Source organism: Drosophila serrata, unplaced genomic scaffold (genome assembly GCF_035046125.1).
Source record: "Drosophila serrata isolate PLE 108 unplaced genomic scaffold, ASM3504612v1 contig_264, whole genome shotgun sequence".
NCBI classification, from domain to species: domain Eukaryota; kingdom Metazoa; phylum Arthropoda; class Insecta; order Diptera; family Drosophilidae; genus Drosophila; species Drosophila serrata.
In genome coordinates, this window is record NW_028257162.1 from 90,555 (window position 1) to 107,654 (window position 17,100).

Here is a 17,100-nt window from a genome sequence, read left to right on the forward strand (position 1 = left end):
TGATGCAAAAATACTTGTTTTTTTTTATTTATTTCTAATTTTTTATCATCTTCGACGTGGTAATGGCTCATTTTCTCATAAATGCAATCTAACACAGATGATATTTTGCGATTATTGCTGAGCCAAATATCGAAGAGATCGCTATGGCGAAATTCGAACGTCGCTAAATATTGCGGAATTGCGTGAAAAGGGGGACGAATGGGGAAAAGTTGTTAATTTCCGATAAAGAACGACAGATTTTATTATAAACTGAAGTAATTAGTTTTTGTCAGCAGCCGTCAGGTCGTTAGATTTTTTCCACGAAACACAAGGGACGCATGTTAATTTTCTATAGAAAATACACATAAATTGAACATTAAACAAAACACAAACACTAAGACTACACATTAACAGACTATATTCAGTAAAAAATACATACCTTGATTTACAATTTCCATTACTATCAATAGTTTGTTCGGACAAAAAATATTTATTTTCACGTAAAAAAGTAAACAGCAATTTGCCGCCAATTTCTTATTACCAAACAGCTATTCGATTGTGTGGTTTCGAAAGCTCATAAAAAACTTCAGAGAAGCTTGTAAAGCATATTTTCTTAGTTTTGTTTATGTTTGATATTTTAACTTTAATAATTTTAAATCAAAAATACAAAATATAAACATGAAAATTTCGAATTTATGCCAAAAAAATCAACTTCTGGACCATAGTGCCTTGTTTGTTTTCAAGATATTCACTAAAAAGTACTGAGTTCGCACGCGACAAAAATATAAGTTACATTTGCAAAAAACCAGTTAAAGTTTTGATTTCAGCGAAACGTGATGAAAAATTGTAGTACAATAAATTTTAATGAATTACGCAATGAATTCTCTTAATAATGTATTTTGTTTGATTTAAAAATATTAAGTAGTTATATTTTAAATTTAATTTTAGTCCCGGTCGCACGCGACAGTTTGGAAAGCGATAATTCAAACTAAAACTGTGAGCATAATGGTGATTGGATAAGTCCTTTTCCACTTAATATTGACTCTTTGGGATTTCTATAAGATGTTAGAAAACGAAAGTCAAAGCAAAATGCTTTTGTTAAAGAGATTGACATCAAAACAAAACATGCCATTTTTTATGACTTTTTTTTTGATAAAAACAACATTATTTGCGTTTGCGCGTGTTTGACATCGATTTTTTTAAAATTTATTTTAGAAAATGAAAAATTCTCTTAGTCTTGATCATACTGACCAATTTTGTATGTAATCATGTTAAAAATACTCGTTTATAAGCAATTTTAAGTTTTTGGCCGCGGTTGACCTTTCTGGAGAATTGCCCATATGCAATTTGGCTAAAACAGAACACAGAAATACCAAAATGCCTCTTAAAATCACACCCAACCCTGAACATTGTCGAGACAAATTTGTGGTAGATATTTATTCATCTGAGGGAAATCATTACATCAGTTGCATTGACATTTATTCAAAATTCGCTACACTTGAACATATTAAATCAAAGGATTGGATAGAATGCAGGAACGCACTAATGCGCATTTTTTAATCAGTTAGGTAAACCCAAATTACTAAAGGCAGACGGAGCTTTTACCAGCTTAACTCTTAAGCGATGGCTTGAAGCAGAAGGAATTGAATTACAACTTAACACGGCAAAAGCCGGTGTAGCAGACGTCGAAAGACTACATAAGACAATAAATGAAAAAATTCGAATAATCAACTCATCCGATGATGAAGAAGTAAAATTAAGCAAGATAGAGACAATTCTTTACACATACAATCATAAAATAAAACATGACACCACTGGACAAACACCTGCTCAAATATTCTTATACGCTGGACATCCAATATTAAACACTCAAAATATTAAAGAAAGAAAATAGATAAAATAAATGAAGATCGACAGGAATTTAACATTGACACTACAGAAAAGGTCCACTTCAAAAGGGAAAATTAGAAAATCAATTTGAAGCAAATAAAAATGTAGAAAAAATAGACGAAGACCATTACAAAATTACCAATCGAAATAGGGAAACCCAATACTACAAAACACAATTTAAGAAACAAAAGAAAACTAATGCCGTTAAACTTCCACAGGAACCTTCTGTACGATGATGTTACTTATTTCACATATCCCTATTAACCACAAAACCATTAACACCATTAAAATAATTCCTTATCCCGACCATAATGGATATCAGTTAGACTATTCAGATCAACAATCATATTTTGAAGATAAGAATAAAATTTATAATCAAGACAATAAAGAAGTTAATAATGAATGCATTAAAAATATAATTAAGCGTAAAAATCCAATTTGTAATTTTATAGCAACTCCTTTAAAGGAAATGATTCAAAATGTTGAACCAAATATTATACTTACTTGGAATCTAACTGAATCTACAATCGAACAAAATTGTCAAGAATTGAATGGCGATATAAAAATAAATGGAAGCAAAATTATTAGAATAAAACAATGTAAGAGTTAAAATTGGAAATGTTATTTTAAGCGAAAATTCGTTAAGTCCAGAATTTGATTTAACAGCATTGTATTCACCGATTAATGTTACTAAGATAAAGATAGTAGAACATAATGACGTTTTAAAACTAATTTCAGAAAATAATACCACACTTTACGTAATTATAATATTAGTAGTTAACGTTCTTATTATTTTTGTTGTCCTATCAAAATTGTATACACAAAATCCACTTACCTTTTTATATACAAAATTTAGAAAACAAGCAAAAAATAATCAAGAACCACAACAAGAAATAGAACCGGCACAAAACCAGTTGCCTGCATTGTACCCTGAAATGCCAGCCCAAACATAGGCAACCCTTTTAAGGGGAGGGAAGTGACATATTCACAAATTCTGTTATGTTCCAAGAAATACAAACAATCCACATCCGGAGCAAGCAATGCTCCTTCTCAATAACATAAATAATTCTTCAATCAATATCCCAAGCGGGCGATCTCGCTCCCCAACTTTTGTAAACAAAGGGCAGTAGAAGTACGATTTTTGTCACAATAATTTAGTCTTAAGCTGAGATCATTTGAATAAAGACGTGAAGCGGAATATTCGTTTTATTAATTCAACTTAGCGTTGTCCTTAGTCAACTGACGGGACATTAGTTCGACTCACAAAACAGAAACACATCACTATATATGTATATACATGCAAATTAAACAGAAAATACATTCTGGAAACAATGACTTTCCCGTTTACACCTAGACGGTGGTTAAAGAAGCATCCATGAATAAGTCACTTACCTTTTAACAGTATTTAATAAATTACAATACAAAACACTTGTGAATACATCAGAGCTGCGAAATTGTTTCAACATAATTTAGACAGGAAAGGAATTTTGGTACTGAAGGGATGTAATATAGGTGATTGAAATGAAAACAGTCATGACTTTATTGTTTTTTAACTTAAATATATATAATTTATTTAGTGGGTCCTTCCATAGTATCGATGACAGCTTGTAAACGTCGACAGATGCTTTTTATTAAGTTGCTCGCCTCAGTATTGGTTATATTTTCCGATTTAGCTTTTAACTCCGTTTTTAAGGATTCCTGGAAATATATGGTACATTTCCTCATCATAGGATTGAGATCTGGTGATTCGGATCGATATCTTATTGAAATAAGAAAGTCTTTGAATTAAACCAAAGTTTTTCAACACCATGAATCAAATTTTAATCTAAATAAATAATAGTTTAAAAAACTAAAAACAAACACGCTTTTATAAATAACTGAACTAAAAAGAAGAAAATAATTTATAATTACAAACAAAATTATTAAATTCTGAGCAATAGTATATAATTATAAACAAGATCATTAAAATCAGAGTTAAAAGCCTGGGGTGTAGGATTTTTCAATATTTTCATAATTCTTCCCTTACAGATAGTTGCCATTCGAATAAGTGCAACATCGATTATAGATGCACCCCCCGCTTTTAACTCTGAATTTAGTGATCTTGTTTATAATTATATACTATTGCTCTAAATTTGATCATTTTGTTTGTAATTATAAATTATTTTCTTCTCTTAAGTTCGGTTATTTATAAAAGCGTGTTTTTTTTAGTTTTTTTTTTTAACTATTATTTATTTTTTATTTTTTAGTGTGGGTACCCATAAAAGCGTGTTTTTTAAATTTTCTAAGCTATCAGTTATTTTTATTTATTTTAGTTCGATTTATCAATCAAATTTTTACGGATATGTAATTATAAAAAATCTTACGAAATATTTCGTAATCTCATTATTTCATTTTGGCCTCTTTTCCTGTTAACTTTAAGCAATCAAGTACTTCAATGCGTATACCGTCTAAGGTTCTTCTTACACGACTAAGTACTACCACTAAGCAAGAAACACATAGAGGTGTCAAACAGTACCAAAAAGTACTATCACAAAAACGGCTGAGCCTGGAACCCCAGCAGTGCTGCCAATTTGGATTTTTTCCCGTCAAAACTGGCTTTTTTTAAAGGCTAACTGCTGGAAAAATTTGTGAATTGCGGGAATTGTAAAAAGCGGGAATTCTGGCTTTTTTGGAAATTGAATTGGCTTTTTCCCGATTTTTTTTGTGTTGTTAAAACTTAAATACAAAATATGAAAAAGTGGCAGCTAAAAAGTTAGCTTTACAAAAAAACCAGATAATGTAGCGACGTATCGTTTGGTTTAATTGATATACGCTAATGTCATAACTCGCTTAGTGTTTCCATCTCTATATAAAAAGTGCGCGTAAATTGTTAGCAAGTTCTAAAATGCCGAAGGAGTATAAACAAAAATGCCGCGATGTCTGGCTTAAAAGTGATGAATTTAAGGCATGGATTCGCAGGGATGACACAGACCTGCAAAGGGTTTATTGCAACTATTGCAAGACTACTATTACAGCTAAACTTAGTGATCTGCGAGCTCACGCTGCAACAAAGAAGCATACTTGTGCAAGCAAAAGATATTCATTTCTATTTATATTCATTTTTATTTTAATATACAGAAACAGACTGCGAAGGGTCGGGAAATGCTGCGTCGACTATGAAGTGCCAATCAAATATCTGCAGATTATAGGAACTATTAGGTCTTACGAAAATAAGGAAGACCATGAAGAAATTGATCAAATTATGGAAATCTTTTGAACAAAAATGAACTTATTAAATTGTTATATTTTTGACATTTTTTCTATTTTTTATACATTTGTTTCAGCCTTTTTTTGGATTTTTTAATAAATTTTTTAAGCTTTTTTTTCACTTCTCCCGTCAAAAACAGCTTTTTTTGTTGGTCAAAAGTTGCTTTTCAGTGGCAGATCGGCTGTGTAAGGATGAGCAGGGGTGCGTTTCTTTGCGCTGTGCTCTCGTTTCTGTGTATATGTGTATATGTGTACAAGCGCTCACACGTTTGTATGCTTGTTCAAATTTCAACATGCAGAGTCTTTTTCAAAGATTTTGGACGACCACAGCCAGTGGGCCGAAGCGGCGTCACAGCAATACTTAGCCTATAGCGCTTGCATTGGGGGACAAATTATTTAAGTTATTTCACTATAATTACTACTTATTTTAATTTAAGTTTCTTTTCTGACTATATTTCCCAAAAGGCATTTTGTTGATAAATCATCGATGAATTGTTCATGAATTTGTTGATGAATTGTTGATGAATCATCGATGAATTGTTGATGAATGATCGATGAATTGTTGATGAATCATCGATGAATTGTTAATGCATTTTTATTTAAGTATTTATTTATTTAATTTAATTTTTTTTCATTTGCTAAGCAACAACAAAAAAGTGCGCTAAAACAAAAGCGCGCCCAAATATGCATACATATGTACATACATACATAGATATTGACATATGTATGTAAGCATAATTAAAACAAATCAAAGAATCTTAGAAAATCAAAACAAAACAAAAAGTGACACGCGCAAATCACTTGCATAGACAACAACAACATACCCTGCAGTACCTGTCATCAGTAATTCATCAACGTTTCATCAACAGCGAAGGGGGTGCTGTTGATGATTCATCGATGACAGCCCATACAAACTGTTGATGAATTCAACATGGGCATGTCCTAGGCTGTCATCAATAGAAATTCATCAACAATAAATCGATGATTCATCATCAATTCATCGATGTATTGTTGATGATGAATTGATGATGTATTGTCGATGAAACATCGATGATACATCGATGAAACATCGATGATACATCGATGAAACATCGATGAAACATCGATGATACATCGATGAAACATGGATGAAACATCGATGATACATCGATGAAACATGGATGAAACATCGATGATACATCGATGAAACATCGATGTGTCATCAACAATTCATCGATGTGTCATCAATAATAAATTAATTAAAAAACATAAATAAGGGATTTCATATTTCAATTCATTCATTTTTATTATATCCTCTTAAAAACTAACATAATAAAATTAAAATTATACATAAAATAATACAAATAATCAAATTAAAAATATTTCTTATAATAATACAAAATAAATTTTAAAAAATAATAATAATTATAATAATTAACATTAAAAATTAAATATTAATGTATTGAAAAACGCTCGGACCACATTCTAACACGTCTTCATCCCTTTTCCTTTTTTTATGTTGCGCCTCCAAATTTTTTGCGCAAGGAAGGCTTTTAGTTAAACGGTTGGCAAGTGGCTCCGTTGCATCAACTTGACTTATTGCAACTGAAAAGGAAAATTTGGAAAATAAATTGATATCAAAATCTAAAAAAAAAATACATAATTACCTAAGAGTGCAGAGTAGAACTTCTTATGGTCTCGAAGCCTTTTCTTACACTTCGCACCATCGATGTATCACAATAGCTGCATGCAGACACGAAGTGGGAGGACGGGAAGATGTACTCAAAATATAAGACAGAATTGATACGAAAGTAAACTTTTTTTAAATCTTTACATAAAAACTCACTTGATATATAATTTCAATTATTGAAAACTAAACAGAATATTTATATACATATGTATGTAAAATTTTTTTTTTTTAATTTGGCCTGCGCAGTGCGCACACTTCTCACTTAGTTCACTGTTTAACTGCAAGTGAAAACACGAATAAGCAATAGAAAAAAAAAGGACTGTGCCTCCAACAACAAAACGAACCACGATCCGGAAAAACGGATCCTCAAGTCCGTTTTTTTTCTCTTATTGTTCGTTTCGTTTCACAAAGTTCCGTTTGGCTATCTTGTGTCCGAGTGTTTTGCTTCCTTGTAAACAGGGTATAAAGGATATATCCGACGAGGCAACAAGTTACTTAAAATGTTATTGCAGCTCAAACAATTTTGTTCGATATGCAATTATTTTTTCATTCGCGTTTTATATTTAAAGAATATTTATTCCTAATACCATCATTATAATTGTTAATGATAATATATTATGGTAGGTTGCAGTGGTGAGGCCCATTGCTGGGGCCTCCAATTAGAGCTAAGCTCCTTTTTGCTCCACTCCCTCTGTTTGTTGTTGATTATACACCATCAGTACCATCCGGAGTCAGCCAGGAAACCTAGGATTGCCGAAACTTTCAGCTTTCCTATGTTTCTCAGTGACTCCATCTGGTAGGCACCGAAGTGGCGAAATCTGATGTGGTTTAGCGCTGGGCAGAAGCATAGCAGATGTTCCGGTGTCTCTTGCTCTGTAGGTTGCTTACAGCTTCTACAGATTGCGTTGTATGGCAGTCCCAGCTTCATTGCGTGCGAACCGATCGCCCAATGTCCCGTGGTGAGTGCCGTGAACCTACTGATATCCCGCTTGCTGTTGGATAGCAGTTCCCTGGTTCGTTTTTCGTCGTACCTCGGCCAGCATTCCCTTGACCTTCTGTGATCACTCTTGCTTTGCCATTCTTTATTGGCTATCTGCCTAAAGTGGTCATGGATCCTCGTCTGGATCGCGTTTAGGGAGATCGGTAATTCGAAGTCAGAACTTAGCCCTGCCGAGCCTGCACGGGCTAGTTCGTCCGCCTTCTCATTTCCTGGGATCTCGTTGTGTCCCGGTACCCAAGTTACTTGTACCTTATTTTTGTCGGCAAGTCTATTAAGGGCCTTCTTGCATTCTGCCACAAGTCGTGAATTCGTTTTCACGGCAGATAGGGATTTTATAGCCGCTTGGCTATCCGAGTAGATTCGAACTCTATTGCCCCTGAGGTCCTGCCTTAAGGAAAGTTCGACTGCTTCCCTTATGGCTAGTAACTCAGCCTGAAAGACCGTCGCTGAGTTAGAGAGATTGAAGGCCTGTTCAATTCTCCAATTTTCAGCGAAGATCCCAGCCCCTACGCCGCAGCTCATTTTTGAGCCATCGGTGTAGAGGGACACCTCGTTCTCCTCTACCACTCTGCCCCTACTCCAGTCTTCCCTTGATGGGTATGATGTCGAGAATGCATTCCCGAATTCCAATTCCGCGATCATGTAGTCGGTCTTAACGTCTGTGTTAATGCCACTGTTTGCAAGGATCTTGCCGTGCCCGGCGCCGTAGTCCCTCCAGCAATTGCTCGCCTTCAGTCTTACTGCGCTCTGTGCCGCAGTGTCCTTCACGAACAGCTCTATCGGCATTATATGCAGGATGGCGTTGAGAGCAGCCGCGGGGCATGAGCGCATTGCACCCACTGCCCCCGCACTCGCTGCCCGTTGCATCCGTGTCAGCTTCGTTCTGTTGTAAGCCCTAGTTAGTGCCGGCCACCATACTAGGGCTCCGTATGTAAGAATTGGTCTTACCACTGCAGTGTAGAGCCATAAAATTATCTTTGGGTGCAGTCCCCATTTGTTTCCAAACATTTTCCTGCAGGAGTAGAATGCGATGCTTGCTTTCCTTACTCTTTCTGCAATGTTATCTTTCCATAAGAGCTTTTTATCCAGGATAACTCCTAGATACTTCGCTCGCTCCGATAGTTTCAGCTCCATGCCATTAATACTGGGCATGTTGAAGGGTGGTATCTTAGTTCTTCGCGTGAAGAGCATAAGTTCCGTTTTAGTGGGGTTGATACCTAGTCCGCAGGTTTTTGCCCATTTGTTTAGTCGACCTAGCGCACCCGTCATTATTTCGCTAATAACGTCAGGGTATGGTCCTGAAACGAGCAGTACTACGTCGTCCGCGTAGGCAACTGCTTTGACTCCACCCGTATTGAGGTCTGTCAATATGGCGTTCATATTTGTGAGCCAGAGTAGGGGCGATAGTACCCCGCCCTGAGGTGTGCCTCTCTTCACAGTCCGTGTGAGGTGAGTGCCACTCAGTTCGGCTGTGATCGTCCTGCTCTTTAGCATGACTCCGATCCACTCTCTGATGCCTCTCTCAATACCTAGCAAGTTGAGGGAGTCCAGGATAGAGTCGGGGTTCACGTTATTAAACGCGCCTTCTATGTCTAGGAAGGCTGCCATCGTATATTGTTTGTGTTGTTTCCGTTGATTTTCCTCTGCGGTACGCATGCTGCGCGTCCGAGAGTTGATGTCCTTCTAGAGATTCTCGGATGTGGACGTCCAGCAGTCTCTCTAGTGTCTTCAGGGCGAAGGAGGTGAGACTTATCGGTCTATAATCCTTTGCTAGGATATGCCCCCTTCTGCCCGGTTTGGGTATGAAAATGACTTTAGCCTCTCTCCACAACAGTGGGATGTGCGTCAGTCTTAAACATGCTTCGTAAATGGCTTTTAGCCATTTGCAGATGCTATCCTTGGCTGATTGTAGCATTGCCGGTATTAAGCCGTCTGGGCCCGGGCTTTTATATTTATCGAAAGAATCTATTGCCCACTGAATTCGCTCCGTGGTAATGATGTCTTTCGTAGGTGTATCCATTTGAGAGTTCGGTTCCCCCTCGGGTTCCGAGATCACTCTTAGGTTTCCTGGGAAGTGGGTGTCAACTAGTAGCTCTAGTGACTCCTCAATTGTCGACGTAGCAGAGCCGTCTGCTCTGTTGATCAAGATAGGGCTTATGTGCCCCTTGGCGAGGATTTTGCTTACTCTCGCCGTGTCCTTTATGCCTTCCAGTGACTCGCAGTATTTCTGCCAGGACTCTTTCTTGGCCTTGTATACTGCCTTCTTGTAAATTTTTTGTGCTTATTTGTATGTTCCCCAGTCCCGGGTTACATAGCTGTGGTTAAAGGACTTTCTCGCGCTCTTCCTGAGCTCGCTTAATTCCTTTGTCCACCACGGTGGGTATTGCCTCTTCGAGAATGTTAGCTTACAAGTCTCTTTGAAGGCGTTGTTCAGAATGTTAGTTAGGCCCTCGACTTCCTTGTCTAGTGCCTTTGCAGTGGATATGGTCTTGATCCTTCTGCCGTTAACTTTAGATCGGACAATCTCGCTGAAATTGTTCCAATCCGTCTTATGGGGGTTCCTTCTTGGCACCTGTTTCTTAACTGGTGTCGTTAATTCAAAGAAAATGTACCTATGGTCTGAGAAGGAGTGTTCTGTCGATACCCTCCAGTTCTCGACCCTGTAATTGTTCTGCTCTTTATGTAATGTGAGGTCTAACACCTCTTCCCAACCTTGAAAATTTTCCGTACTCGGAAAGATGAAGGTCGGCGTATTGCCCTTATTACATATTGTTACGTTTCTACAGATAATATTATCAAAGAGTGACTCACCTCTTTCGTTAGTCTCCGAACTCCCCCAGAGCGTGTGTCTTGCGTTCGCATCACACTCGAGCACCAGGGTCGTCTTCGTCACTTCCGCCCATTGCAGCAGCTTGACTACCGGCTCAGGCGGGGCCGGCTCGTCATGGGCCATGTACGCCGATGTTATGATGACTCCGCTCCCATCCGCCGCCACGAATCTGGCCACTGCTAGGTCAGGTGTGCTGAGATTGGGACAGAGAAAAGCATTAAAGTGATTCTTAATTACAATGCAAGCTAGCGACCTACCATTCGAGTTTGCGCACAGTAGTGTGTATCCTTGGATTCTCAGTCCAGCGACTTGCCCGTCCCTGGTCCAAGGCTCCTGTATCAGACCGATGTCGATATCCTTCTCCCTTAGAAGGATCGTGAGATTAGCTGAAGCGTGCGAGCTGCGCTTCAGGTTAATCTGCACGATTCTCGACATCGATGTTGGTGGGGGTGGCGTCGGGAGATTTGTCGTCGATGACCATGTCGTCCAACAATTTGTTGGTGTCATCGACCTCCTCCAGAATCTCGTCCGGCTCGGCCAAGAAGACCTTGATCTTGGCCTTCCTGATGCCGTACCTGACCTTGTGGTCCATTGCCTCCAGCTGGGGCAGACAGCGTTGGTTGATCAGCAGGAGGAAAGGCTGACTCGCCTTCATCTCCTGCTCTGCTCTGAGGATGGTCCAGTCCTCTGTATGTATGTCTGGGTTCTGGGCCTTCAGACAGGCGATCACCCTAGCATGGTCAGTTTGGCCCTTTGGTAACCAGATGCGAGCTCTGGGTCTCCTTGGGATCTCCCTGGCGTGGACTAGCCTAATCTTAAGGCCAGCCCATGTGTCGCTAATCTTAGCCACACACTCCGCCAGGAAGCTTCGGGAGAACCCGTCGTCGCACCTGATGACCCGGTGCCCTCTGACCACGTCTGAGGAGTCGAAGGAGGGGATGGGGCCGGTCGGCATGCTGACCAACCTGTCGGTCACCATGTCGGCCAACTTGGCCTCAATCTCCTCCCACTTCTCCGACAGCAGGCGACCGTCGTCATGAAGCTCGTCCACCAGTGCCATAGCCAGACTGTCTCTGGCCACCTCGCTGAACTTCTTTGCCTGGCTGACAAAGTTCGTCGCACGCGGCTTGCCCTGTGGGTCCTTCGCTCTCTTAGGCGCGCTTTCGCTCACTTCCTGTGAGCGAATTCGCTTCGCCTTCGAGGGCTGGAACGCCGCCGGGTTTGCCGCTTTGTAGTTCTCGTATTCCGCGATCTCCGCAAGGAATTTGGCTTTGTCCTCGGCATCCCGAGGGTCGGTTTTGCCCTCAGCCTCGTTCTTGGCTATCTTGCCGAGAACGAAGCGGGCTCTGTTAACCCTCGCTCGTCTCTGATGGTGAGACAATTTTGCAATCTCTGAGGTGGTGCTCAGCTGAGCCCCACCTGTGTGTTTCGGTTGGGGAGTGCTACTCGCTCTCCCCTCGGATTGCGACTCTTCTTCGTCGGTGTCCGATACAATGTGAGATGCAGCGACCAGTCTCGGCCTCTGCATCTCCTTCTCGTCCTTCGTTGACAGTTTTTGGGGTTTATCCTCTCCCAGGAGTTCCGAAGCTCGGTTTGTAGAAGTCATAGCATGTCATGTTCGCCCGCTTTGCTCGACCTGGCAAGCGCAGCGGGCCAGAGGGGGTTTGGGGCTTTGAAAAGAGGTCGACCGCAGCTTCGCCCCAAAACTGCGGCAAGGCCACTTACGACCCAGGGTTGCCTGGCCCTGGGAAGGCTCCGTGCAGACACAGCTTGGAATTACCCCTCAGCTGCGAACCTGGAAGTCAGTGTGCACGGGTCGCATCACACACCTGACTTGAGGGGAGGCTTGATTAAAGACTGCCTAAGTCCGCCCGACTACAATTGGTCAGCATCCCCGGTCGAGCCTCGACTGGGGACCTGCTTCCAGCCGCCCTCGCTTGGAGAGTATAGTCGCACTACCGATGGTGTACACAGTTACGGCAGATGACACAGTCATCCGTTGATCCCCCTGTGCACCCTATCGGCTGACGGCCTAATATATTATACACATAAAAATGCTAAATTTTTAGGGTGCGAAACAGTTGGTTCGATTTTAATTGTTAACTTATTTGCTTTTGGCTCATCTCACTCGTTTGAAGAGTGAGTGAGGCAGTGAGATAGGCAATCACCATGGCAGCATTAGAGCGTAGGCTCCGTACAAGTCGCAGCCGGCAGAGCGTCGACTCGGTAGAAGTCGCAGTCGGCAGAGCGTCGACTCTATAGAAGTCGCAGTCGGCGCGTTGATGACGGGTTGATGACAGTGGCTATTGATGACACGCGGTACTGCAGGGTGCGAACAGAAATTTGCACACGCATACAAACGTGTGAGCGCTTGTACACATATACACATATACAAAGAAACGAGAGCACAGCGCAAAGAAACGCACCCCTGCTCATCCTTCCACGGTCGATCTGCCACTGAAAAGTGAATTCTTGTTGTGCTCGGTTTCGAACGACTGCTTCGAACTCGAAAAAGCCGAAGGCACTCTGGGGTTCTAGACATATCGTTCGGGTGCTCTGGGGTTCCAGGCTCAGCCGTTTTTGTGATAGTACTTTTTGGTACTGTTTGACACCTCTATGTGTTTCTTGCTTAGTGGTACTACATAAGTTTGTCCAGCAGACATGCGCAGATCGCGCGCTAGCTCTATCTCTCTTACTCCTTTACGGAGGATCTATTATAATAAAGAATTTATCAATTCTGACGATCCTTATCAGAATAATGAAAATTTTTTTTATCAAATTATTGCATTGTCATCGGTCCTTGAGAAGAATGCAAAGTTTCAAGCTTATCAGATATTTGGAAACCTCTTGAAAATAGTGTTCAAAGATTCCGTTACATACATACATATGTATGTACATACATTCCGAACTAATAAAAGCGTATTAAAAATCTTATAGGTGGTCTTATTCATTTTTAATGAGGACCATTTTGCCAACCATAACATTTCCGCCACCATGCATTACTTTTGGGATAAAGTTGTTCTACTTCATGGCTTCATTGGGGTTTTTCCATACTTAAAACGAGCCATCATATCAAAAATATATTTCATTTAGATTCATCACTAAAAACCGCAGCCTCTTAAAAGGTATCTAGCTTGTTCACGTGCAGTTTTGCGAGCTCTAGGTGAAAGAGCGAGATAAAAACACGTATTCACGTTGTAATTTCAAACTAATTGTATTTCTTAAAATCCTAGCTTTGGAAGCTTACATGAAATTCACACTTTACATCATCTTATCTCTAAACAGACGAACACAGTGGCCATATGTTCCCCAGGCATGGAAAACGATCTTACATATGTGCCACTGCATTTTCTACTTTTCCTTATCTGAAAGGATATGTTCGTGACCGCTTTAAGAGATGAACATTTCTAGATATAATCAATCGTTGTTTATTGTAAGATAAGGAGACAAATTTTTAACAGTTTAATAGAAAATTCTTATACATTCATACATAATACTTTTCTTTCCTCACGTGGTGTTAGAATTTTAGACCTTCCAGCTTTCCCATGATTTGAGGCTAATTCTCTCTTATTTAGGTATTTTTTTTATCACACTATATTGTGGAAGGTGAATTTCCTATTATACTACCGATTTCACGATAGCTACGATTTTCAAGAATAGATTTTCGCAAATCTAGCGACAAATCTTTACCACGTCCTATTTTGTCCAATCTTGTCGCAGAACTAACAAAATCCAGCAATAATAATCACTTCGAAATCAACTTCGAACTAATTTCAAGTAAAGTGCAAACCAGAATCCCCGATTACTGTTGCATTTAAAAATAAAAGACCCTTAATGAAATGAAATGAACAAATAATTTTTGTGCACCATTTTTGACTGTTTTTTTGCTTTCGTTTCAATTGTTTTAAGACTAATAGAAACGTGAACTGTCTTTCTTAAACCGTACAAAAAAAAGTTGTTAAAATTATGCGACTTTGGACAGTTTTTCTGTTAAACTTGATAATACAGAACGTCCGAATAAGTGTGCTGACTGTACATACATACATATGTACATACATATCTACATAGATATGTATGTTTTTTCAACCAGCATCCACCTTGCAGTACCACATGTCGTCTGTGACCTCTACCGAGTCGATGCTCTACCTACAATATAGTTACGAAGGTAGTCTCGTCGGCAGTATCATGGCGCGGCCGTGTGTTGATGAATTATTGATGAATGTAGATGAATTTGTTGATGAATTTGTTGTTGAATTGTTGATGAATTGTTAATGAATGTTGATGAATTTTTTTATGATTCATTGATTAATTGTTGATAAATTGTTGTTGATGGCAGCCTAGGACATGCCCATGATAAATTTATCAGTAATTTGTATGGCCATTATTCGATGAATTAATTATAATTAAAATTACTGATGAATGGTACTGCAGGGCCATGTCCATACCATGTCCCTGTATCAGTTCGTGAGAAACAATAGATCTCAGAGACTTTAAAGGCTGGAGCTACCAAATTTGTTGGTTACATTCTTCTTTTTTATACAATTAAAAATTAAAACTATTTCAACATATTTTCTCAAAATTGAGAAATAGCCATTTTCTATCATTCTAGAATTTCGGTTTTAGTTTTGTGACAATCGAGAGACAATATCATATAACTGCAATAGAAACTATTGTTAAATGTAGAGGAAAATGTCAAACTGTGTTTACGTGAGGGGCCCACTGTGCCGCCTCTGCTCAGGAGCGAGCTTTTTGTTCCCGGCTTGCGCTCGCTCATGATACAATTATACAAGGTAGTCTCGTCGACAAAAGCACTCCCCTATTCATTACTCACAACAAGTGCGAGTGAGAGGAGTCTGCGTATTAAGTGCGAGTGAAACAACAAAAGAGCTTTTATTTTAACCCTTAGATAGTCCATGGGGGTTAAATTGTTCATATATAGTAAAAAGAATTGAAGTGTTTTATAATTTAATTCTTAATAGTTTTGAATTTGAAATTAATCGTTGTTTTTGTTGTTGTATAGCTATTTTTTTGTTTAAATTCTTAATTTTAAAATATATGCGAATCTTAAAGTAAAATTTTTTTATATCTAAATTAATGTTTATATTCTTAGCACCTATTAATAGTTTCTCTTCAGCGTTTTTTGTAGTACTAAAATAATCAGAAACTATATCTACCAAAAAAAAAAACGATTTCCAGCTCCTTAATTTCCTCCCACAATGTCCATTTCGGTAAACATTTTGGTGCTTTTATCAATTTTACTCCATTCACGTGCTTCCGACAGAAATTGCAGAACGACATCTCACACAAGGGTTAATAGTAAAAAAAAAATCGTCCGCACACAACCTTTTCCTTTGACAAACGAGAACGCACTGACAAAAAGCCGAACGGCTAGGCAGCCAACGAGACTACCTTGTATAATTCTACCATGCGCTCGCTTTCCAACTATTGCCGATCTCCCGCTCTCGCTTTAACGAGGCAAAACGAGTTAGTCTCATGTAAGCAGCGAATAAAAGCTGATGCTCAGAAAACTACCACGACGCCCCCGCCTTTATCTTTTCAACCCTGACGGGTTAACTCTTTCGCCAGCGACGTGGGAATTTCTTGGGCCTCCATTGCCGAGTCTTTGCGGGCAGAATCGCCCCCCTAATCATTTGATCGATCGAGCAGGATTCCTTGCAGGATATCCTCCAAGTCACCAGCAGTTCCAGGCATCGGGGAAAAGGGGCATAATAATATCGGACAGCCGGTGTGCACTACTTTCGGGAGTTCACCTTGTTCGCCGAACAGCCCGCCGCTGCCGCGATATTTTTTTTTTGTCTTTTGTGCCGGGTCCATACAACATATTTCTGTTCGCGGAATTTAATACAGTCCACTTCTCGACGCTCCCCTGTGCCCCGACACATTGTTCCTATTCATGCATGCCCATATATTTTCCAATATATTTTCTGCCAACGATTCCAGGAACTAATAATAAAATTTAAAAAAAATTCAAAGTGAACGAAACAATTAGCAACAAAACACAAACGCTAACGCGAGTGTTTAGTTGTTTTCAATTTTCTGTTCGCGGAATTTTATACAGGCCACTTCTCGGCGCTCCACTGTGCCCTGAAATATTGTTTCTATTTGTCCATATATTTTCCAATAGATTTTTCTGCCAACGATTCCAGGAACTAATCCCGATAATAAAATAAAAAAAATTCAAAGTGAACGAAAAAATTAGCAGCAAAACCCAAACGCCAACGCAAGTGTTCTAATTGTTTTCAATTTCGTCACCGCAGAGGCCGTGTTGTTGTTGTTGCCGCTTCGGTTCTTGGGGCCTTCACATAGGCACACATAGGGTTTTTCCTCGCGACCAAGTACCGAGCTTTTAAGTTCGGCTCTTCAACATTAGCGGCTTGCAGTTGATAACCTTAACATTTGTTAGACAAGTACCAGCATAACCAACGTCCAAATTCAGTTCACTCAGATGCGACTGCGCTTGGTCTG

The 17,100-nt window shown here is 39.4% G+C and overlaps 2 protein-coding genes across 2 annotated transcripts in view; one reads left to right on the top strand and one right to left on the bottom strand.

Moving 5' to 3' along the window:
• LOC110188035 (phenoloxidase-activating factor 2) overlaps positions 1 to 17,100 on the top strand; it is a 95,841-nt gene that overhangs the window by 29,364 nt on the left and 49,377 nt on the right. The gene's annotated exons all lie outside the window — the stretch shown is intronic.
• Positions 3,386 to 14,349, bottom strand: LOC147643602 (uncharacterized). Its single transcript, XM_086833001.1, has 3 exons — positions 10,872 to 14,349; positions 10,596 to 10,807; positions 3,386 to 3,567 (listed from the first exon to the last, which is right to left on the bottom strand). Exon 1 carries the CDS (start codon positions 12,218 to 12,220, stop codon positions 11,027 to 11,029), a length of 1,194 nt encoding a protein of 397 aa, XP_086689127.1. The 5' UTR covers positions 12,221 to 14,349; the 3' UTR covers positions 3,386 to 3,567; positions 10,596 to 10,807; positions 10,872 to 11,026.

Excerpts from the sequence above, each read along its gene's own strand:
- LOC147643602 (XM_086833001.1), bottom strand. The coding sequence starts at position 12,220 with ATGACTTCTACAAACCGAGCTTCGGAACTCCTGGGAGAGGATAAACCC.